This window comes from Schistocerca gregaria, chromosome 8 (assembly GCF_023897955.1).
Source record: "Schistocerca gregaria isolate iqSchGreg1 chromosome 8, iqSchGreg1.2, whole genome shotgun sequence".
Taxonomy (NCBI): Eukaryota; Metazoa; Arthropoda; class Insecta; order Orthoptera; family Acrididae; genus Schistocerca; species Schistocerca gregaria.
Window position 1 is genome coordinate 122,484,984 of NC_064927.1, and position 26,030 is coordinate 122,511,013.

The window sequence follows — 26,030 nt, forward strand, 5'->3', positions numbered from 1 at the left end:
CTCATGCAATCAAATGACACCCTGCTATTGCTCCATCGTCCATGTTGTATGGCTTGGGGACAACGTTTTGCTGTTACGGGCATTTGAATCACTGATGTGTGGTTTTGGAATTCTAACTAGCACTACAATTCCCAGGTTACGGAGCTCCCGTCGTGTTGTTTTGGTGCTGTCAGGGTTTTCGAGTGCGGTATTAAATTGGTAGGACATGTTCTGAGGCATCAGAACATCACAAATTTAGCATTGGAGGGCAGCGTGGAGGGTAAAATCGTAGTTGGAGGCCAAGAGATGAATACACTAAGCATATTCAGAAGGATATAGGTTGCAGTAAGTACTGGGAGATGAAGAAGCTTGCACAGGATAGAGTAGCATGGAGAGCTGCATCAAGCCAGTCTCAGGACTGAAGACCACAACAACAACATTAAGTTCTACAGTGACTTTTGCGGCTCTAGGCTTCTTATTTTTCGTTACAGTCTTCTTCAAGGACCGGATGTCACGATCATTCAACACGCAATTTCGTCCGCGTTGTGATGTTTTCCCGTATGCGGTATATACCTTAGATACGGTGCCTCTTGAAACACTAAACACTTGCGATCTTATACTATTAGTTACGGAAACAGCCATGATCCGAGCAACGACAATTTGCCAACGTTCGAATTCATATACAAGGTGATCATCAGATCTGTTGATCACGGATTTTCAAAAATGGCTCTGAGCACTATGGGACTTAACTTCTGAGGTCACCAGTACCCTAGAACTTAGAACTACTTAAACCTAACTAACCCAAGGACATCACACACATCCATGCCCGAGGCAGGATCGAAGCTGCGACCATAGCGGTTGCACGGTTCCAGACTGTGCACCTAGAACCGCTCGGCAACCCAGGCCAGCGATCACGGATTTTGATGAGCGTTAGAAACACTGCAGAAGCTCTAGTCCTGAGTAACTGGCTAGCTGCGTCTCATGCGACGGACCACAGTTTCCAAGAAAATCGATGTTGAATTTTCATGAGTAGCATGAGTAACATTCATTATCAGTCGACTGAGCGAATTTAGCGCAGCAGATAAGGATCAGGGCTACCACTCTGTCGATGCTAGTTCAAATCCTGCCCATGTACTTTTTCTGTTTCTGTTTCATCGTGCAGAATATCACTAAACAGTATATGTCACAGACAATTATTCCAAAATCATCCCATCCATATGTAGTGTAGTTTGCCCACTCTGTGTTGTCTATTTGTACAGACAGGTTAAAATTTTCACAAAAAATATTAAAAATGCTATCTACCAGCTAAAGGCTAATACAGAAATCGCCTCGAGGTAAGATTCCATAAAAAATACATCTTTAATTCTGCGTCAGTTTCGCTGCTTTCACAGGAATTATCAAAATACGCATTAAAGTTGATCGAAGAAAGAACGGTCCTTTTGATTCCAAGAAAAGTGATTTTCCAGTATCGCTTCTGGAAAATTCGTGTGCCTGGAAGGCAATAGTTTTCATTAAATGTGTGTTGTCCTCTACAAATATCTGTTTCGGTTGCTTCTGCGACAAATACTGTGCCATCCGGAATTCTGCTCTGTCACAGCAAGCGATGGAAGCCATAGCCAGTAATACGATCCTTTAATCTACCATATGCTGTAGCGAACAGAATATACATTTGATGCAAGTTTGCTGTAGTCATTGATGTATTAATGAAACTACTACTGCGAAAGAGACTATTTTTGAATAATTTTGCACATCATATACTATTTAGTGATACTCTGTACGACGAAATTGAAAACATCCCTAATACACACCAAACACCGTGATTAACAAGTCTGATGGTCCCTTTATCAGCTCCGACACAATTCACTCACAGTTACGTAGAACGCTGTTCTGACCAGGACTGACACATGCAGTGTATTGCGGACATTCCATAGGCGCCATACGACAGAGCAACCTGCACGCTTGGACAGCTTTTGCATTTACAGTCAAGCAATGCATTTCTTGCACAGCTTTTTGTCCAGTTCTGTAAATGATAATGATTGTCAGACAGCTATGTTGGAAAATGGAATTGTCCTTCAATAGATTTGAGGCTGTGGCACGCGATAAGAATCTTGATAAAACTTCGTGGCAAATTAAAACCGGGGTATGTGCACCTACTGAGCTATCCAGACGCGACTCCGTACTCTTCCTCACTGCTCCATTTCTACTAGTAACTCATCTCCTACCTCCCAGACTTCACAGAAGTTTGCGTGTGTATCTTACGGCACCATCATTCGTGAAAGGAAGGATACTGTGGATACATAGTTTAGCCACAGCCTGGCGATGCTGCTTCGAGAAAGAATTTCCAGTCCGCAGTGATGTCTGCGATGGTTTGAAGCTTCCTGCCAGATTAAATTTGTATCGGCAAGGGACTCGAACATTCCCTCAGTCACGGTTGCAGGAGAACTTCTTTGAAGTTAGCAAGGTAGGAGCTGAAGTACTGGCAGAAGTAAAGCTACGAGGAACACTTTATTACAAAACGCAAAGATCCCATTTTCGAGTCCCTGGCTGACACGGTGTTTCAATCTTCCAGGAAGCTTCGAATCGGTGCATAGTCCGCTGCAGAGTGAGAATTCATTCTGGAAGAAAACTGTTATTCCTTAGTAAGAAAGCAACACTAAAAATGATATCGCTAATGACAGTCCTCCGCTCACGATCCGCTCTAATCTGAGTGCGATTAATCTCTGAGCAGCCATAATCATCTATAGGTATCTGGAGCAGAAAGGTGCCGCACAAGATAAGAGATAGCGTATCCTAGCAAACAGACTGTGAAGTTATTTATCTTGGCTCTGTGAACAGCCTTCAAGCAGCTCTCCTCCGCACGTAGCTTTAGTTAAAACTTTGGTACAGTAGCACAGTGTGAAATTCTTGTAGAAAGCCCCTCACAGTAAAGCAGTCATTTATCGCTTTTATACTACTTTGTTCGCATTATGTGTATAGAGGATTTTATTTTCATCTTCGGATATATGTTTCTTGTGAGAAAGTCTTCTCTGTGAACTTCTTATTATTATAACGGAATGCAATAAGCTGGTTGGGAGAAGTTATCTACAATTAGCATGAAAATGAAGTGAGTCGAAGCGGCTACCCTATACACTTTAATAACTTTCAAATGTCTTGACCACACTTTTTATTTTTTCCAAAATCGTCTTACGCGTTTCGACATTCCGTCATTTTTAAAGCTTTGAACTCCAATGTAAAACTATTATCAACATATATCAAATATGTTACGTTTTCACTATTGATTAGAGACATAGTATAGTGAGAAGAATATGGTTGTTTCTAGTTTACCAAATGCTATTTCATAATATGAATCACATAGAATTATCAAATGGATACACTGTATCTCGTCAACTTTCTTAACGCAGAGGCAAGAGCAAACTGCTATTAATGAACGAGATTGAGGAACAAGTGGACTGAAACGCTAGGTGGCGCTAGATACGCGCTACACGATGCATTTCTTTGTACAATATTATAAAAAAGGTATTTTTTTAAGAAGACAATGTATAATAGCTTTGACTAGCCATAATGATACAATGAAAGAAACCGCTGAGCGTCGCTATGGTACAACGAACCAAATTGTCTGTTTAACAAGCATAATTTTTAACTAATTACGGCGTATAAAATACGAGGGTCGGTCAAAAAGTAATGCCTCCCATTTTTTTTCTACTTAAAAAAATTAAGTTAAGTGAAAAATTTGAATTTGGCGCCATTCCTCAAACCTTCTTCTGCAATCCACTGCAGTAGTAACTTTCTGTGTCAACAGGTGGCAGCACAGCAGAAGTTTGTAAGATGGCCGACATCGATGTTCGTTTGAGACAGCGTTGTGTGATTGAATTCTTGAATGCAGAAGGTGAAACGCCCATACGCAGTCATGAAAGACTGAAGAAGGTGTATGGTGTTGTGACAGTGGATGTCAGCACTGTTAGACGATGGGTTCGTCGTTGTAAGGAAGCTGAAGGGCAAACACCGTTGACTGACGAAAAGCGGAGCGGCAGGCCGGTGAGTGCAGTGACTCCACACAACATTCAGCAAGTTGATGACATCATTCGTGGTGACCGTCGGGTGACTGCAGATGAAGTGTGTCGCATTATTTCTCTTAGTAAAGGCAGTGTGATCACGATTATTAAACAATTGGGGTACTCAAAAGTTTGTGCACGGTGGGTTCCAAGAATGTTAACCGATCAGAATAAAGAGGCTAGGAAAACAATAGCCTCCCAACACTTGCAGCGCTTCCGTTTGGAGGGAGATGAGTTTCTGAAAAAAATTGTGACCGGGGACGAAACATGGGTGCATTTTTTTGAACCCGAATCAAAGAGGCAGTCAGTGGAGTGGCGTCACACAAGCTCGCCGAGGAAGAAAAAATTCAAAACTGTGCGATCGGCAGGGAAAGATATGGCAACAGTTTTCTGGGATACAGAGGGTATGATTCTGGTTGATTTTTTGGAGCAGGGATGCACAATAAATTCTGTTCAATACGTCACAACCCTCAAAAAACTTAAAGCACGTCTTCAGCGAGTTCGCCCAACAAAATCAATGGCAGATGTTCTTCTTTTGCATGACAATGCAAGACCACACACCAGTCGTCACACCTCTGACGAGATTGTCAAAATTGGATGGGAAGTTTTGCCTCATCCCCCATACAGCCCTGACCTGGCACCATCAGACTTCCATCTGTTCGGGCCACTAAAAGAAGCTCATCGTGGGATTCATTTTGAAGATGAGGAGGCCGTCAAAACATCCGTGCGTCAATGGCTTAGGAAGCAGAGCTGTGATTTTTACCGTGCTGGGATACATGCCCTTGTTCAAAGATGGACCAAAACTGTAGAGATGGGCGGAGATTACATTGAAAAATGACAAAATGATCCTCAATGTTGTGGTTTTCAACCTATGTAATTGCATTTAAATTTCCTGACAATTAAACTTAGAAAAAAAATAGGAGGCATTACTTTTTGACTGACCCTCATAATTGCGTCAATAAATACCATTGTGTATTATATTACAAGATATTGGAATGTCAGTCGAGGAATGCAGCAATTACTTTGGAAGAATAGGCGACTGTCCATGCATTGCATAGTTGTGAACGAACAAATGCACCGTGTACCATGTATCCAGCGCCACCTAGCGGTTCAGTTCACTTGGTTTCAATTTTGTTTCTTGATATTAGTTGGCACTTGCCTCTTGGTTAAGAATGTTGACGAGATACAATGTATCCATTTGACAACTTTCTATGATAAATGTTACCACATAAATTCTTCATTTATATGCCCATACTGCCCGTAGTTGCTTTTCAATTCCTGAGGATATTTTTCATCCGTCGTTCGGAACGCATTTTATTGTAGTTGTAATGACGGAACAAAAACTAAAAAAAATCATATTCTGTTCACTATACAATTTCTCTAATGAATCGTACAAATATAACATATTTCCTGTATTTTGGTACTAGTTTTATACTGCATTTTATAGCCTTTGAAAATGATGGAATGTCGAAAGGCGACTTTGGAAACATTCAAAAATATGGTCAAGACAACTGAAAAGTTATTAATGGATAAGTTATTTTTCCTAAAATTTATCAGACATATGTACGTGAAACTTGAGCTAAGGAGTACCGTCTCAGTTGTACTAGATTCGTGATTTCCTGTCAGAAAGGTCACAGTTCGTACTAACTGACGCTAAGTCATCGATAAATAGTTTCTCAGTAGGTCCAGTCACATGTTATCCCAAACCTGGTATTCTTCTATTCGTAGACTCCATCTAAATTTATGCATTTCTTAACTAGTAGTTAAGTATATGAAGTAATATGAAGATTTACAAATATGAAGTATTTACAAAAATATGCGATTGAATTCAATAATATTTAATGGTGAAACTTTTTACGCTCTACAGGATGCAGGTTGTTCAACAGAAACGGAAGTTCGAGTGTAAATTTTCACTATGCAGTGAAGCGTGCGCTAATTTGAAGCTTTCTGGCAAATTAAAAGGGAGTACCGGGCCGAGACTCGACCTTGGGACTTCTGCCTTTGGCGGGAAAATGCTCTGCCTACTGAGCTATCCAGACGTGAATTACATCCTTCCTTCGCAGCTGTAGTTCTGCTATCACCACTTCTTCTACCTTCCAAATTTCACACAAGTTCTCTTGTATGCCTTGCGCGATTACCGCTCTTGGAAGAAACAATAGTGAAGGAAAATGGCATAGCCATTGTCTAGGGTATTGTTTGTAGTGGCGTAAAACAGAATTGTCTGCGTTAGGCAACGTTCTGGGTTTGCACCACAGGAAGTTTCGCAATAGCGTTCATTCCGCTGCTGAGCGGAAATTCATTCTGGAATATTTCGCTAGGCTGTGGCAAGGCCGTTTCTCCGCAGTATCGTTTCTTGAACTAGTGCTAGTCCAGAAAGATGTGCAGGAGAACTTCTGTGAAGTTTGGACGGTAGGAGAAGGCATGCTTGCGGAAGTACAGCTGTAAGGACGGGTCGTGAGTGGTGCTTGGATAGCTTATCATTGACATAAACGTTCATTTCCTTGTAGTATACATGGAATTCTCACTTTAAGGGAGAAACCTAAATCCTGTAGCAACTTTTAAAATTCTGCTGTTTAATGTCCCTAATTCAAATATAAAAGTGCTTCGAATAATATATAAAATAGCATAAAAAACAATTTATCTTGTTTAATAAAATATTCATGTCGATACGGAATGTTCTCTGGTAACATAGGCCTTTATATCATCATGTTTATTAATATTATTTCTATTATTAATAATACGACATCGACAGGAAGTTCCAGATGGATAAGCAGTGATGGCAGAGAACAAATGTAAGCATTTAGAAACATGTGTAACTAGGGGAAAGATAGGTACTGCCTACAGGAAAGTTAAAGAGACCGTTGGAGAAAAGAGAACGAGCTGCATAAATTTCAAGAGCTCAGATGGAAAACCCGTCCGAAGCAAAGAAGGGAATTCAGAAAGTTGGAAGGAGTATACAGAGGGTCTATACAAGGGCGATGTACTTGAGCGGAATATTATGGAAATGGAAGAGGATTTAGATGAAGATGAAATGGTAGATATGATACTGCGTGAAGAATTTAACAGAGCACTGAAAAACCTGAGTTGAAAAAAGGCCCCGGGAGTAGACAAAATGCCATTACAACTACAGATAGCCTTGGGAGAGCCAGACATGACAAAACTCTTCCATCTGGAGAGCAAGATGTATGAGACAGGGGAATTCCCTCAGACTTCAAGAAGAAAATGATAGTTCCAATCCCAAAAAAGCTGGTGATGACAGGTGTGAAAATTTCCGAAATATCAGTTTGATGAGACACGGTAGCAAAATAATAACACGAATTCTTCACAGACGAATGGAAAAACTGGTAGAAGACGACCTCGGGGAAGATCAGTGGGATTCCGGAGAAATATAACGCAAAGCAAATCTGACCCTACGTCTTACCTTAGAATATCGTTTAAGGAAAGGCAAACATACGTTTATAGCATGTATAGAGTTATAGGAAGCTTTTGACAGTGTTGACCGGAATATTCGCTTTAAAATTCTGAATGTTGCAGGGGTGAAATACAAGGAGTGAAAAGCAATTTTCAACTTCTAGAGAAACCATACGGCAGTTATAAGAATCGAGGGGCATGAAAGGGAAGCAGTGTTTGAGAAGAGAGTGAGACAGGGTTGTAGCCTATCCCCGATGTTATTCAATCTGTTTATTGATCAAGCAGTAAAGGAAACAAAAGAAAATTTTGGAGTAGGAATTAAAATCCATGGCGAAGAAATAAAAGCTTTGAGGCTTGTTTTTCTTAAAGTGTTTGTAAGGAGTGTAGCCATCTATGGCTTTTCTGAAAGTATTTGCATGGAGTGCAGTCATGTATGGAAATGAAACATGAGCAATAAACAGATTGAACAAGAAGAGAATAGGAGGTATCGAAATGTGGTGCTACAACAGAATGTTGAAAGTTAGATGCGTGGATCACGCAAATATTGAGGAGGCACAGAATAGAATTGGGGAGAAGAGGAATTTATGACACAACTTCAGTAGAAGAAGGGATGAGTTGGTAGGACACGTTCTGAGGCATCAAGGGATCACCAGTTTAGTACTGGAGGGAAGAGTGGGGGATAAAAATCGTAGAGGAGGACCAAGAGATGAATACGCTCAGCAGATTGAGAAGGATGTAGGTTTCAGTAGTTATTCGGAGATGAAGAGGCTTGGACAGGATAGAGTAGCATGGAGAACTGCATCAGACCAGTCTCTGGACTGAAGACCACAACAAAAACATTATCAGTACCGTGTTTAATGTAAAAAATTTGCAGGAGATGCTGGTTATGGTTGAGGTAAACCTCAACAATTGTAACAGCCTTGTAATTCTTGTGTTCAGTTCAGTAAACGATTTCGTTAAAAAAAAAACGGTAGCGCAGTCGCTAGAACGCTAGCCTACAAAAGGCAAAGACCCTAGCTTCGAGACCCGGTTCGGCATATACACTCCTGGAAATGGAAAAAAGAACACATTGACACCGGTGTGTCAGACCCACCATACTTGTTCCGGACACTGCGAGAGGGCTGTACACGCAATGATCACACGCACGGCACAGTTGACACACTAGGAACCGCGGTGTTGGCCGTCGAATGGCGCTAGCTGCGCAGCATTTGTGCACCGCCGCCGTCAGTGTCAGCCAGTTTGCCGTGGCATACGGAGCTCCATCGCAGTCTTTAACACTGGTAGCATGCCGCGACAGCGTGGACGTGAACCGTATGTGCAGTTGACGGACTTTGAGCGAGGGCGTATAGTGGGCATGTGGGAGGCCGGGTGGACGTACCGCCGAATTGCTCAACACGTGGGGCGTGAGGTCTCCACAGAACATCGATGTTGTCGCCAGTGGTCGGCGGAAGGTGCACGTTCCCGTCGACCTGGGACCGGACCGCAGCGACGCACGGATGCACGCCTAGACCGTAGGATCCTACGCAGTGCCGCAGGGGACCGCACCGCCACTTCCCAGCAAATTAGGGACACTGTTGCTCCTGGAGTATCGGCGAGGACCATTCGCAACCGTCTCCATGAAGCTGGGCTACGGTCCCGCACACCGTTAGGCCGTCTTCCGCTCACGCCCCAACACCGTGCAGTCCGCCTCCAGTGGTGTCGCGACAGGCGTGAATGGAGGGACGAATGGAGACGTGTCGTCTTCAGCGATGAGAGTCGCTTCTGCCTTGGTGCCAATGATGATCGTATGAGTGTTTGGCGCCGTGCAGGTGAGCGCCTCAATCAGGACAGCATACGACCGAGGCACACAGGGCCAACACCCGGCATCATGGTGTGGGGATCGATCTCCTACACTGGCCGTAAACCTCTGTTGATCGTCGAGGGGACACTGAATAGTGCACGGTACATCCAAACCGTCATGTCATCGAACCCATCGTTCTACCATTCCTAGACCGGCAAGGGAACTTGCTGTTCCAACAGGACAATGCACGTCCGCATGTATCCCGTGCCACCCAACGTGCTCTAGAAGGTGTAAGTCAACTACCCTGGCCAGCAAGATCTCCGGATCTGTCCCCCATTGAGCATGTTTGGGACTGGATGAAGCGTCGTCTCACGCGGTCTGCACGTCCAGCACGAACGCTGGTCCAACTGAGGCGCCAAGTGGAAATGGCATGGCAAGCCGTTCCACAGGACTGCATCCAGCATCTCTACTATTGTCTCCATGGGAGAATAGCAGCCTGCATTGCTGCGAAAGGTGGATATACACTGTACTAGTGCCGACATTGTGCATGCTCTGTTGCCTGTGTCTATGTGCCTGTGGTTCTGTCAGTGTGATCATGTGATGTATCTGACCCCAGGAATGTGTCAATAAAGTTTCCCCTTTCTGGGACAATGAATTCACGGTGTTCTTATTTCAATTTCCAGGAGTGTAGTTTCAATGTGCCAGGAAGTTTCATTTACGTAAGTGGTATCGGGTGTGCACAGCGGAAACGCACGTGAGGACGGAGCGTGGATCTAAGGAAAAAATTAACAGTCCTAGTACTGATGCTTAAGCATGGAAACATCCAGACTGGAGGAAGGGGGAGTGGCAGCTAGACCATGTCTGTATGGACAAATATTTTCATAAGGAGATCCACAATGTTAAAATATTGAGAGGAGTAGACACAGGTTCAGACCATGATATAGTTGAAATTAAAATCAAATTCACTCCGTTAAAGAAGAGGATCGGAAAAACTAATAAAATAAAAAGGAGGTTCGACCCACATCAGCTAATTAAAAAAAATACCAACAAAAAACACAAAGCATCAAATTAACAGATGATCTAGAACAACTCGTGCCTAATCTTAAAAAAGAAGTAGAGAATCTAGCACCCTTGAACCCACGAAGGAAACATACATGGTGGACAACAGAATGTGACAAATTCCATGAAGATAGACACCAAGCATGGTTAAAGTTTCAAACACATAAAACTGAAGAAAATACCATCAACCTAAAAAATGAAAGAAAAAAATTCACACAAAATATTAGAAGAATCAAGAGAGGATTCCATAAAGATATTATAAACTCTATAGAAGGTAATTATCATAAAACCAACTCCAGGAACTACTCTAAAATTTTTGGGAAACAACTACAACAATATGAGGCCCCTACACTAATACTGAAAGATGAAGATGGAAGAATGACACACAGTAACAAGAAAAATGTAGAAATCATGGCAAAGGCAATTAAAAAACTCCTGAATTGCGAGGAACCCAAAGAACCATGACAAATCAACATAAATACCCCAATAAGAAGCAAACATAAGAAACTAGACCCTCCAACTTTCCAAGAAGTAGAAAAAATTCTTAAAGAACAAAAAAATTATAAGGCACGTGGAGAAGATCAGGTTTTTGTTGAAATGTGGAAATATGCAAGTGACACAGTCAAGACCTCCTTACACATGGCTCTAACAAAATTTGGGTAACAGAATGATTCCCTGAACATTGGACCACAGCTATCATCCACCCACTACACAAAAAGGGAGATAAGAGCAACCCAGAAAACTACAGAGGAATCTCTCTCCTAGATTGCACATACAAAATTCTATCCAAGAGCCAATATGAAAGAATCAAAAATGGTTCAAATGGCTCTGAGCACTATGGGACTCAACTGCTGTGGTCATTAGTCCCCTAGAACTTAGAACTACTTAAACCTAACTAACCTAAGGACATCACACACATCCATGTCCGAGGCAGGATTCGAACCTGCGACCGTAGCAGTCGCGCGGTTCCGGACTGCGCGCCTAGAACCGCGAGACCACCGCGGCCGGCTATGAAAGAATCAAGGAGCAATTAGAACAGGAGTTAGGAGAATATCAGGGAGGTTTCAGACCATGGAGAAGTTGTGCAGAGCAGATAATTAGTTTAAAATTGATTATGGCATACTACAAGAAACGGAACAAACCTCTGGCAATAACATTTGTAGATTTTAAGAAGGCATATGACGGTCTCCACAGACCTTCAGTGTTAAAAATTTTAAGAAATCTAAGACTCCATCCAAAACTAATTAAAATAATACAACTCACTCTAGCCAACACCAAATCAAAAGTGAATTTTAGAGGAGAAATTTCAGAACCATTCCTCATCAAACTGCCTGTCACCATTACTGCTCCACTGTGCACTGGAATACATAATGAGAGAATGGTACAAGGACAATCCAAAGATGATAAGAATTGGAAATGCAAAAGATGAGATTGGCTTAAACTGCTTGGGATTCGCTGATGATCTTGCTCTCCTAGCCAACACCGTTCAAGAAGCCAGACAACAAGTGAAATCACTACAAGAAACAGCAGAGAAAGTAGGCCTTAGAATATCATTTGAAAAAACGGGGATTATACTAACTGGTCCACCACTTGCAAACAAAATTACAATAGGAGAACAGGAAAATAAAATTGTAGATTAATTTAAATATTTAGGTGAAATAATAACATACAATCTAAATGAGAAGCCATCATGGCAGAATAGAATAAAAAGCTGAACTACGCAAACTACATTACCAAAACTACATACAACAAAAAAGGCTATCTATAAATGCAAAATTAAAACACTATAAAACAGTTACACAACTAGAAATAACGTATGCAGCTGAAACTATCTTCAAAACAACTAATACAGCAGAAATTGACAGAATACTAAGAATAGAAAGAAGAATAATTAGGACATGTATAAATAAACGGTATATAATAAATGGACATTGGAGAAGAGCATCAAATGAAACCGTATATAAGAAAATAGAACCAGTCATGAACACGATCAGGAAGAAACGCATCTCATTCTTTGGACATCTGATGAGAACTCCAGAAAATGGAATTAGTAAAAAAATAATACAAAAATTGTGGAATAGCAAGAGTGACATTAAATGGATCACAAAAATTAAGGAAGATATAAAAGAACTCCAAATTACAGTAGACGACCTAAAAAACAAGACAGAGAAAACCAGAATGCTGCAAGACCCGCAAAACAGACTACAAATGAAAATGAATAAAAGGAGTACAGGAAGAGTGGTCTCAGATGAAGAAAGAAAGAAAATATCTGAAAGAATGAAGAAATATTGGGCAGAAAAAAAGAGCAAAACACCTTTCATATAAGAATAGACTCTAATAATTATATTACCTAAATATCATATTAAGTTACTGTTGAGCCAAATTGTATCCCTGTGTAACAACTTGTTTACAACTTTGTATTTTTGACTAGGGTGATCCAATGAAGGCCACAAAATAAATAATAATAATAATAAACTGATGCTGAAGGAACAAGCCACGTTATGTTTTTCAATTCACTTTTTTACGCCGTATTGATTACAAACTGTTGACAGTCGGTGAACTGAGATTAAACCATGGTAATCCGATAGAAGGAAATCCAAAGCTTTTTGTCATTTTTCCGTTTAGTACAGGCGCTGGAAAAAGACGCGGAAACAATATGAACGTAAGTGCACATGTCAACCAAGCCTCCTGTTTGCAGTGTTGTATTTGACGACTAACGTCACCTGTGGAATGTCCTCAGTACGTTGAAATGGCTCTGTCCACTATGGGACTTAACTTCTGAGGTCATCAGTCCCCTAGAACTAAGAACTACTTAAACCTAACCAACCTAAGGACAGCACACACATCCATGCCCGAGGCAGGATTCGAACCTGCGACCGTAGGGGTAGCGCGGTTCCAGACTGTAGCGCCTAGAACCGCTCGGCCACCCCGGCCGGCTCTGCTGTCAATACTCAGACGAAGTATGCTGTGTGACCGTGACAAACGACCATTGAAGAAGACTGTGGCGGAAAATATGGGGACGATAGCTGCAAAAGTTACTGCGACACTGAATGTCGCACTGGAGAACTCTGTCAGCACCAAAACAAATGAGCTCCAGCAGCAGGCTATTGCAGGGAAAGCTGGAATTCCTAAAGCACTAATGAGTGGCGCCAATGTCCGTGAGATGAGAGCGTGATGCCGATGCCATAAAACCTGGACTCTTAAACAATGGTTGAAAGTCATTTGGCTGTATTACTTTTGCTTCACACTGTTTCCGGCTTCTAGCCGAGCTTTCGTCCCAAGAGTAAAACGTGGCGGGGATACGGCGATGAATTGGGCAGCCATACCGAGACATGAGTAAATGAGTTTGCTATTTGGGAAGCAAAATAACTGATGACTCTGAAGTAGGGAGGATATAAAATGTAAAGTGGCTATGGGAAGGAAAGCGTTTCTGAAGAAAAGAAATTTGTTAACATCGAGTATAGATTTAAGTGTCAGGAAGCTTTTACTGGAAGTATTTGTATGGAATGTAGTTATGTATGGAAGTGAAACATGGACGATAACTAGTTTAGACAAGAAGAGGATAGAAGCTTTCGAAATGTAGTACTACAGAAGAATGCTGAAGATTAGATGCGTAGATCATATAACTGATGAGGAGATACTGAACAGAATTACGTTCTGAGGCATCAAGGGAACACCGGTTTAGTACTGGAGGCAAGCGTGGAGTGTAAAAATCGTAGAGGAAGACCAAGCAGATTCAGAAGGATGTAGGTTGCAGTCGTTATTCGGAGATGAAGTGACTTGGACAGGATAGAGTAGCATGGAGAGCTGCATCAAACCAATCTCTGGACTGAAGACCACAACAACACCGTGACATTCTACGGGCCCTGTGGCTATTCTGCGAAGTCGCATTGCTGCCAAGGGTTGTGTGACCATTTTGGCTGATCAGGTGGAATGTGTTCCAAGACTGTAGTACCCCTGTTGAATCATCCCCAACTCTCTTGTCGTTCCCTTTTTAGGTACTCCACGTCGACGTCTGCTGGTAGATACGTATCGTCGCTAGGTTTTCCGGTTTTACTTCCCGACGTGACAGCGACGACTCACCGATGAGGTGCGGGCCTTGTGTTTTGCTATTACTGCGAGTCTTGTAAATATCGCTTTTATTTAGTAATTTACCCTGCTAAAACTCTCCCCTTTTATGATTAAAACAGCCTGCGCCACCTTTCGGAGGAAGTGGGGACGTCAAAGAGTCACAAAAGTTCATATTAAGGAGTCCGTAAAACACGTAAACGTTCACTTCAGTTAGCGTGTTAGTTAATGCCTACGCTTTCCGCTAGATGGTGCTGACGTACTGCTGAATAGCTTTGGTTCCGTAAAACATTCACTGATTAGTGCTAGGTAATTGAAATAAGTGCAACACTCTTGTATTTCACTTTCACTCTATATTTAAAGATTAATATGGTGATGGATGATTGTCTATTTAAAAGGATCCTAGCCTGGAGGAATCTAAATAGTCCGCAAATGCCGATATGCACGCGCTCTACGCCCAGATTCGCCACTAACGGCACACGACACTTTCAAAAGTCCACACGTTAATATCTGAATACCGGTACCTCTGAATTCACTCGTATCAGCAGATAATTTGAGTTCCTGCCTTCTATATGTCCGTAAAGTTCCAATCTAGCACTAAAGTCCTAAAATCCCGTTAATACTCCGTTGCTACCAACAGTCAGAGATCGTACACTACATCACTTTTAATCTCCGTAATATTCTAACAGTTTATCGTGAATCTTAACACATTAAAGTCCAATCTAATTATTGTCTGGATGAGTGACACGGGTTCTCCACCCTTCAATGAAACAATCAAGGAAAGAAAGGCGGCAATAATGACGATCAGGCCTTTTTATAGGCTTCTCTTCACAAGAGTTTGACGTCACTACCTTCTCCATGACGGGGATTCCGTAGCTTTGCTGTACTTAGACGTTTAACTACTTGCTGATGTACTATAATTTTGATCTGCAATTACCGAAGTCTGATTCTACGCTATTTTACACTCTAAAAATTCTATTCTTAATTGTAAATTATTCTTTCTATATCTTTTATCACTGTAAACTGAACCGAGGTGTTACACTGTGCACACAGCTCGCACTGTACAGGACTAGTTTTGCGAATACGAGAATGAATTGACGCATCTCCCCAGCCCACTGCAGGTACTAAATCTGAGTATTATTGATCGTTGTGGTCTAGTTTGGACAGAAGGGTGTGTGATCGCTATCCATGATCGTTAACTGAACTTGTTATTTTGCAGGGAGAGCGGTGTAAGACTCCCTTTAAAACCGCTTTGGACCCGTATTTATTAATTCCAAGATGGAATGAAGCTTTTTTGGTAGTCATCAGGTTCCCTACTGTTATTAGACATGGTTGTGTGTTGCCACTTTGGTGTTTCAGTATTTTTTTCCGACCCCCATACGTCGAAATCCAGGATAAAGAAGACCTCACTCAGCAGTCATAGTGTCTCATTCCAGTCTACCCGACGGGAGGCCCTCGTCACACATTTCATTCCATGACATGGAATGCTACATAGCTGAAGTCAAATCCCGATTAGTGGCTGGGTTAACACGGCGAGGTTCTGGTGGCTCTGAATGGTGGTGTACGTATTGGAATAGCCCGAGCTTGACCCGGGCGTACGGCTGGGTTAACACGGCGAGGATCTGGTGGATCTGAATGGTGGTGTACGTATTGGAACAGCCCGAATGTGACGCGGGTGTATGGCTGGGTTAAACGGCGAGGTTCTGGTGGCTCTGAATGGATGGTGTACGTACTGGAACAGCCCGAACGTGACCCGGGCGTATGGCTGGGTTAACACGGCGAGGTCCTGGTGGATCTGAATGGTGGTGTACGTATTGGAACAGCCCGAATGTGACACGGGCGTATGGCTGGGTTAAACGGCGAGGTTCTGGTGGCTCTGAATGCATGGTGTACATATTGGAACAGCCCGAACGTGACCCGGGCGTATGGCTGGGTTAACACGGCGAGGTTCTGGTGGATCTGAATGGTGGTGTACGTATTGGAAAAGCCCGAATGTGACCCGGGCGTATGGCAGGGTTAACACGGCGAGGTTCTGGTGGCTCCGAATGGATGGTGTACGTATTGGAACAGGCGGAGCGTGACCCGGGCGTGCAGTGCGCGGGCAGCGAGCGAGCGCCGAAGTATTGGCGCGCCCGGCCGCGGCGGCCGCCTGTTGTGCGGTCCCCGGCGCGTCCCGGCCCAGCCTGGCGCCGGGGAGCGCGGCGTAGCGCAGAACCACGCCACCGGCTCGCGCGCCCCCATTGGCTGGCGCGCGGAGCTCCCTCCACCCTCCACCCTCCACCCTCCGCCCTCCACCCGCCACCCTCCTAGCGGCGGGGCGCCAGGGGGCGTCTGGGCCGGCCAGCCCGGCTGCACGCAGTCTGCCGCCAGGCGTCACCAAGGTTGCCAACGGATTAGCGAACTCACTCACCGAGTCTGCGATGGCAGAGCTGGACGGTGTCCTGGGAAAGAGGTACAAGCTCTCCTCCAGCGAGAACTTCGATGCCGTCATGAAGCAGCTCGGTAAGTCCCGACTGCTGCCCGCACCGCTCTCGTATTCGCGATAAATATCTGCTGTCCGGGACACACCCTCCGCCGCCAGCCATGTCCCCTGTTTGTTGCGCGAGCATACCCGCAACTTCCATCTACATTTATGCTCCGCAAGCCACCCAACGGAGTGTGGCGGAGGGCACTTTACATGCCACTGTCATTACCTCCCTTTTCTGTTCCAGTCGCGTATGGTTCGCGGGAAGAACGACTGTCTGAAAGCCTCCGTGCGCGCTCGAATATCTCTAATTTTACATTCGTGATCTCCTCGGGAGGTATAAGTAGGGGGAAGCAATATATTCGATACCTCATCCACAAACGCACCCTCTCGAAACCTGGCGAGCAAGCTACACCGCGATGCAGAGCGCCTCTCTTGCAGAGCCTGCCACTTGAGTTTGCTAAACATCTCCAAAACGCTATCACGGTTACCAAATAACCCTGTGACGAAACGCTCCGCTCTCCTTTGGATCTTCTCTATCTCCTCCGTCAACCCGATCTGGTACGGATCCCACACTGATGAGCAATACTCAAGTATAGTTCGAACGAGTGTTTTGTAAGCCACCTCCTTTATTGATGGACTACATCTTCTAAGCACTCTCCCAATGAATGTCAACCTGGCACCGGCCTTACCAACAGTTCATTTTATATGGTCATTCCACTTCAAATCGTTCCGCTCGCATACTCCCAGATATATTACAGAAGTAACTGCCACCAGTGTTTGTTCCGCTATCATATAATCATACAATAAAGGGTCTTTCTTTCCATGCAATACATTACATTTGTCAATGTTAAGGGTCAGTTGCCACTCCCTTCACCAAGTGCGTATCCGCTGCAATCTTCCTGCATTTCGCTACAATTTTCTAATGCTGCAACTTCTCTGTGTACTACAGCATCATCCGCGAAAAGCCGCATGGAACTTCCGACACTATCTACCAGGTCATTTATATATATCGTGAAAAGCAATGGTCCCATAACACTCCCCTGTGGCACGCCAGAGGTTACTTTAACGTCTGTAGACGTCTCTCCATGCATAACAACATGCTCTGTTCTATTTGCTAAAAACTCTTCAATCCAGCCACTCAGCTGGTCTGATATTCCGTAGGCTCTTACTTTGTTTATCAGGCGACAGTGCGGAACTGTATCGAACGCCTTCCGCAAGTCAAGGAAAATAACATCTACCTGGGTGCCTGTATCTAAAATTTTCTGGATCTCATGAACAAATAAAGCGAGTTGGGTCTCACACGATCGCTGTTTCCGGAATCCATGTTGATTCCTTCAGAGTAGATTCTGTGTTTCCCAAAACGACATGATACGCGAGCAAAAAACATGTTCTAAAACTCTACAACAGATCGATGTCAGAGATATAGGTCTACAGTTTTGCGCATCTGCTCGACGACCCTTCTTGAAGACTGGGACTACCTGTGCTCTTTTCCAATCATTTGGAACCTTCCGTTCCTCTAGAGACTTGCGGTACACGGCTGTTAGAAGGGGGGCAAGTGCCTTTGTGGCTCGATTGGAGGTTCCTAGAAAATAGAGCGGAGGCTTGCTAACATCTTTTCTCCAGACCCTTCGCAACTAGAACAGGCCAGGAGGCAAGTGACAGTGGTACAGAAAATACCCTCAACCACACACCGTAAGATGGCCTACGGAGTATTGTTTTACTTATAGACGAATCTTCATTCCCCAATCCAGGGCGAAGTATATAAACGACGTCAATAATTTGACATTTTCAGTGGACGCCTCCGTAACAGATCGAGTTGCCTCGACGACGACCCAGTTTTTGACTCCGGCGCCACCATGGAATTTTCCTCGGTGGGAAGTCTGAAATTGAAATCACTCACCTTCAAGGTCGGAGGTGAAAAACTGGTTCGTCAAATTCCGGTTGCTGTTTCGACAGCCGACATTAACGGTCGCAAGGTTGATGTGCCTGTCCCACGTCCCACCAGTCCTGCCAGGCAGGCAAGTAGGTTACGGTTCTGGGAAGGGGTGAAGAACGGGGTAGGGAGCCCAAGTTCTTGGTCCCCATCTCAACCTTCTCCACACCCACCCCTCCATCCTCCAATACAACTTTCCGGACGGCCGCTGTGCCCGAGAGGTTCTAGGCGCTTCAGTTCGAATCCTGCCTCGGTCACGGATATGTGTGATGTCCTTAGGTTAGTTAGGTTTAAATAATTCTAAGTTCTAGCGGACTGATGACCTCAGAAGTTAAGTCCCATAGTGCTCAGAGCCATTTGAACCATTTGAGGAACTTTCCGCCACCCTCACCTTAAATGAGCCACAGATACGTAAGATTTTAAAAATAAGTGCAATATGTTCTTCTTCTTCTCCTCCTGCTGTGAATGTCCTCTATGGAACACGTTCCGGTTTAGTCCTTAATCCTTTGTTCTTTCCTTTTTTCCAGTACTCTTCCACTGTTTCACCATGTTTCTTTTTCCTGTCTTCAGACGGATTTATGCCAGTTCTGTTTTCCACCCTGCCTTTGAATCCTTGTAATATTAAAACTTTTTCCCTAAGTATTTCTCTTTCCAATACTTCTTCTCTTACGTCATTCCTTTACAAGTCTTTCTTGACCCTTGACTTCTGGTGATTGTTAATTTCTTTTCTCTAAGATATTTGAAAATACGTCTAACGAGCCAACTGTCAACCACTTTGTATGTATGTCCAGAAAACAGTAATCTCCTCTGTTTTATTGTTTCTTATATATTTCTATGTTCTGATATGTTTATCGCTCCTTTTTGATTTTCTAGGTTCTGCGTTTTTCTAAGAACCAAGTATCTTACGTATAATTCTTCTTTTCAATATTTCAAATTTATGAGTGTGTAGTTTAATATTAGCCATTCGCTACTATCCAGACGTCCTTGTTTCACTACTATGTCTAGACCATTATTTTAGGCTTTTTGTACAAGCCCTTTTTGCTGTAGATATGCTTAGTTTTACCATACGCTTTTTCAACTTTGTGTATCTTTTCTTCTAAAGCAGATCTTTCTGAGCCAATTTTATTGAATAGTCTATCCCAAATGTTTGAAATTTTTTTACCTTTTCATTTTCCCCAATATCTGTTTTACATATTTGCGGCACTTTTTGTATTAGTCAATTTTGGTGTCTTTGCAGAGATTCTTAATCCTGTCGAGTTAGCTGTCTTTTTCCGAGAGAGATGGCCCAGTGGTTAGTACATGGGAATCGTATTCGGAATGACGAAGGTTCAATACCAGATTTAGGCTTTCTATGGTTTCCTCGCTCAAGGAAATTTTCGGGATGGTTTCTTTGAAAGGGCACAGCCGATTTCCTTCCCCATCCTTGAAACGTTTCGAGTTTGTGCTCCGTCTCTAATGACCTCAGTGTGGACGAGACTTTAAAAAACAACCTTTCTTCTGGATCACGGGGTCCCGGGTTCGATACCCGGCCGTGTTGGGGATTTTCTCTGCCCGGGGACTGGGTGTTTGTGTTGTCTTTATCATTTCATTATCATCAACATCATCATCATCATCATCATTCGTGAGAGGGGCTAAATTGGACTGAGTAAAAAAATTGGACTGTGCCAAAAATTGGGACTTTGTACGGGCGATGATGACCACTCAGATGAGCGCCCCACGGACCAACCACCACCACCATCATCATCGTCATCATCATCATCATCATCATCATCATCATCATCATCACTAATCTTCCTTCGTTTCTGCCTTCATCTCGAAGACTGACTTGGATTGCGGCATGTGTCAGACTTCCAGAAATTACAGCAAAATCACACCCAAATGCGAGTCAATTTATTGCAATATCATTGTTCTTTCATCGTATCATGAGTAGCGATATTTTGGATTGTTTCCGGTTTTACATTCCAAATTTTTACAATTTCCTCCTTGACCTAGTGAAAACAAACGGAAATTAAAATATATTATTTTTATTGTATTAAATGTTTTACGAGTTTATAAGTTGTTTACACCAGCGTTCAATACATCACTTCGTAATACGTTACAAGAAACTGCAATTCAAAAAGAAACATCACCCGAAAGAAATTTGTCCATAATATTTGAAAAGTGTCTGTGTCGCACAATTCTTTTATGAATTATGATGGCAACAAATTTTCGTAACTTTGACAACTTCGTACGTAATATACACGGTGAAAAATCTTTGTGTACACTCATCATTATTAGTATTTCACTTGCAGTGAGCTGTAAAATTGCGAGCACAGGTGTGCAGACAACAGATACAAAAGTATTGTATCTTTCTGTCGTTTCCACCTACAGGAGGCAGACAAATATACAGAAATATAAAAAACACAACACATTACCATGCTTAATACAGTGCAGGAGAACCATTGTCATTCACAACCGCTTTCATTCATCCCGAAAAGGGATAAGTACAGATGCTGTGTGGTTTTAAACGCCATCTTATGTCATTCTTCCTGGAAAACAGCACCAAGTTTAGGTAACCATGATGGACGTTGGTAGCTATCACTCACCCTCCTCACCAAAGCAGACCACAAAGGCTCAATAATATTGAGATATTGTGACTGTGTTGGCTAAAGGAGATCCGACGATCCATCCACGTGCAAACAAATAAATTCTGGGCGATGCAAGCTGTGTGAACAAGGGTACTATCGCCTTGGAACACAACACCACCGTTGGAGAACAAACATTGTACTGCGGTATGGGCCTGATCACCAAAAATGGACATTTAATCCTTTGTACGAATTGGAGCTTGCAGAGTACCCGTTAGGCTAATGGAATAGCACGATATGATTGCCCAAATTATCACCGAACCCCAACCATGTTTCACTCTTCCGACGTAAACTCGGCCAGAATTTGGAAAAAGTGTGAAACGAGACTCGTCCGACCAAATGACTTTCTTCCATTGCTCTGTGATACAGGTTTTATGACCTTTTCTTGACATACATTTTCGTCCGATTTGTGAGTTAGCGGATGTATTTCCGCTTTCCCTTCGTGCGGTATAAATCTTCGATGCGGTTATTTCTTGAAACACCAAACTCTTCGTTTTCCTTGGTTATCGAAGCATCCACCATATAAGAAACAACAATTTGCCCACTTTCGAATTTAATTAGGTCCGACATAATGCTATCACAACAACACTGAACACTGTTCAGAATATGACTGAACACTTGGACCGCATTGACGACACTGCGCGCGTGCCGTTCCTTATCAAATACATCAGCTCAATTTACAAGGTTGGCTAGGATTTGCATTTACGTTCGAACATGTATTTCTCGTGGTATTCCATATTTTTGTCCAGCCCCTGTACGTTCGGGAAAGTCAATGTTTCCGTAGGTTTTCCTTAGCGTACCTTCTTTCCCGTCCTGTTTTGGTTTCCTTCAACTTCTGTTTTTCTTTCGATTCCTTCTGTGGGCTGACGTTCCGTGTCAGATTAGTCGATGCCAGCAGAAAGAGTCAGCTAGTGAATGTGATCCTTTCCCTTCCAGGAATGTTTTCTGCAGCCAGAAGGCCTGCAAGTGAATCCTTTAGCGAACACAACTGAAAAGTATGCTGTGTTAAATGAAGCTTGTAATTATTTGGAACTCATCACCGCTTTAGAGATTCTGTTCTCACGATATTGTATTTGCCGAAAGTTATCTGGAATTCTTATAAGTTAATATATGTAAAAATATAAAAACTTTTACTGAAATGTTGTTCTGGGGGAGTATCATGTCTCTCATTGCTCCCCTTAGATCCTCACCGGAATACTGAAACTGAATGACGCTTTAGCCCAAAGTATAAACCAGTCACTGGTTGCAGGAAACTGTTCAAGCACAAGTCCCTGGTTCCTGCGATTGTTCACGTAATTCTGAATGTACAGTGCGAGAGGACTCACTACTTTTCTTTATTTCCTGTCAAATGGTAAACCGGAACAGGGGGTATCTTACACCTTGAGTACGTTAAAAGACAAGATACAATACGACCCGATTACTTCCGAGCTTGCCCGCCTGAAACATACGTCCGTATTCTGTGATGTCTCAAAGCTACCTGATGCCCTTAGCAACAGTACCGGATGCTCTATATAGGAGCAGCCAACTTAGTTACAAGAGTGTCAAAAATAGTAGAGAAAAGTCGTCACTGGTTATCTAGCCAAAAGTGTGTAAAATAAAGGTTTCTCGATGTTTAGTTTGGTTTAAACAAAGTATGTAACTCACTGTGACTGTCCGCAGATTACGCAGTCACATACAGTGAATGTTTTTTTTTAAAAAGCAAAGTTGACATCGACCGAAAGATTTGTTTGAACATCACCGTGTTTTTCTAGGCACAGTACTACTGGAGGTGATGTGGTCTCGTCTTCCTCTGACCTTCGAACTGACCTACTCAGCCAATTATAGAGACATACAGTTTAATGTGGCCTCTGCACGATGGTGCAGCTCGACTTTCGCTTTCACGAACATTTACAGACAGGAAATAAGGGATAAATGGCTGACAAAAATCGTAGGAATGATAGTGGATCGAATCTGCAAATTGCTGTTTAACACCACATTTATCTATGTAATCGATTAAATATTTACTGTGTGAATTTCACTTATTCACCGGCTACGGTGGCCGAGCAGTTCTAGGCGCTTCAGTCTGGAACCGTTCGACTGCTACGGTCGCAGGTTCGAATCCTGCCTCGGGCATGGATGTGTGCGATGTCCTTAGGTCAGTTAGGTTTAAGTAGTTCTAAGTTCTAGGGGACTGATGACCTCAGATGTAAAGACCCATAGTGCTCAGAGCCATTTTTTCACTTATTCCGCTTTGGGACAGGTATTTAAATCCTGCTTCACTCGGTATCGTATCTCTGCTTCGCTAAGCTGCACACACTGACGTAAACTTAACTTTTGATCGTCAACATTTGCTGTAAATTTCGTCGCCTTTTCTGTCGGTGCTATCACACCTTTCTCTTGCTCCTTGTCAGTAAAATTAATGACACTGGGAAGGCAAGTTCTCGTGGCTTCCCACGAAGTCGTTTTCCGCAGTCACTTTCCCTGCTCGCACGGCGAACTGACAATGCGGGTTCCTTTTGAATTGGCGAGCTGCTGTAGGTAGCCACGCGAGCAGTCTTGATCCCGCTACGGCCGGGTCTCCAGTTCGTCTTGCGAAATAGTATCCTGTATGAAGTCTGTTTCACCAGAAACGGAATGCAGGAACTTTTTGTTGTTTTTTAGCTGCAATAGTGTACTGGGAGCCCTCAAGAATCGTCACGTTGAAGTTGTGTGAAGTTACAGTGAACATAGTCAACCACTGGTTAGTAGACCCATATGAAAGAAGGAAGACTGGGGATTAACATCTCACCGAGGAGAAGCTCATTATAAGTAAAGTTTCACGGTCTAGCCCTAGACGAGTTAATAGGCTCCGACCGATCGCCGTGTTATCCTCAGCCAATGTCGTCATCGGATGCGATATGAAAGGGCATGTGGTCAGCACACCGCTCTTCGGGGTGTTGTCGGTTTTCTTGCCTTTCGAACCACTACTAATCAGTCGAGTAACTCCTCAGCTGGTCTCACGAGGCTGACTGCTACCCTTACCTGTCCTTCCACCGAGGAAAGATCAGTGGCAATACCAGAAGTCGAACGCAAGTCCCCTGCACGGCAGTCAGCTGTGTTCACCAGCTAGGGAGACTGACAAGATCATTATACGCGGAGAATCAGTTCGGAGTGGGGAAGGATATGGTATAAAATCGGCAGACTCCTGTTCAAGAGAGCCGTCCCGGAATTAGCCCCAAGCGATTTAGAGAAGGAAATCTATATATCTAAAACCCAAACACGGTGCTCGCTCCCAGTTGCAAGTTGCCTATATAACGGCTTCCAAGGGCTAGAAAAATTTGAATTTCAATATTTCACTTAATTACTGACCTACTTTAAAGTGCTATCATACTCTAGTCATTAAGACGTATAATTTTATATCAGAGGCTTAACACAGTAAGACAAATATTACAGATAGAAACTGTGTACGTCTCATGAGGCAATGTGACTCAAGGCGTGCAAATTACTAGGACTATATTCATCCAGTATTTGAGAATCAGAGAAATTAGCGACTTTCATCAAACTGTACCCATAAATTCAAACCTTTTCGAAACTCTAATCGCTGACACCGCCTAGCAAAATAATGAAAGGAAATAATTTATCACTTACGTTTTAATTTATTACTTATTTGCGACTAACTCTGTTAGCAACACATTTTGCAGAAAATATTTACTTATACCGCTGACTGTACCTGCAAAATTATATCACTGTATGACACGCCGTCCCGGAGATACGACGTCATAAACATTGAGATATGTGAAAAAACTAGATTTTATTTTAAGCTGAGTGGAAATTACCCGACTGTACTCATTCAGTGTTTGATTATGCGTGCACTTGGCGACTTCCAGCGAACTTCAAACTTCATTTCAAACCTCTTATGAAGTTTTTCTCTCTTACACACTTAATATCAAATATTTCGCCCATTATCTGATTTGAAAAGTAGCTAGACGCTTGAAGCTGATTTATGGATGGAAGTTCCATTCTGTACAGTAATGGCAGTCAACCAAGTCCTTACCGCCTACTTGGAGTCGTTGAAAATTTCATTGTGAGCAGTGGAGGTTTCAAAAACATTTTCATAAGGGTTTAAAAAAATTGACGTAAAGTATGTGGTTCCAACATGTGATTATCATATCTTTATATACTCTAACCACAGAGCGAGATGGTGCAGTGGAAAGCAAACTGGCCTTGCATTCTAGAGGACGACGATGATTTACATTCGTGTCCGGCCATCCTGATTTAGGTTTTACGTGATAACCCTAAACCGCTCAAGGCAAATGCCGGGATGGTTCCTTCTCTATCCTTCCCTAATCCGAGCTTGTTCTCCGTCGCTAATGACCTCGTTGTAGACGAGACGTTAAACACTAATCTTCTTCCCTCTTCTTTTTGTACATTTAACCATCATTTAGATAAAATTTATGTAACCTTTGACGTAAGAGCGGTTTTTGTCGCTGTTATTTCGCCCCCTATGTAGGGAATTGAAACTGTTCCATCGGCTACTGTGGGAGTCAGGAGCGATACAAACAAGGAAGGAGAGAAGCTGCAATGGCTGGTGGGAGGAATCCAAATCATCTGTGCAAAACACTTGGAGATTAATATAGCTCTTAATCTGTAAAAAGGAAATCAGCGTAACTTAATTTGAGGTGTAGCTTGTATTGCTACA

General features: G+C 43.0%; 1 protein-coding gene across 2 annotated transcripts in view; it reads left to right on the forward strand.

Annotated features, from left to right (window-relative positions):
- The window catches only part of LOC126284716 (fatty acid-binding protein, muscle-like), a 161,054-nt gene that overhangs the window by 28,545 nt on the left and 106,479 nt on the right, over positions 1-26,030 (forward strand). The window contains exon 1 of one of the 2 annotated variants that reach the window (XM_049983848.1): positions 16,666-16,851. The exons of the other annotated variant lie outside the window; for it this stretch is intronic. Within the exon in view, the coding sequence (XP_049839805.1) occupies positions 16,770-16,851 (82 nt within the window). The 5' untranslated portion in view covers positions 16,666-16,769. Of the gene's footprint in view, positions 1-16,665; positions 16,852-26,030 lie in introns of those variants that run through there. 2 annotated transcript variants of the gene reach the window in all.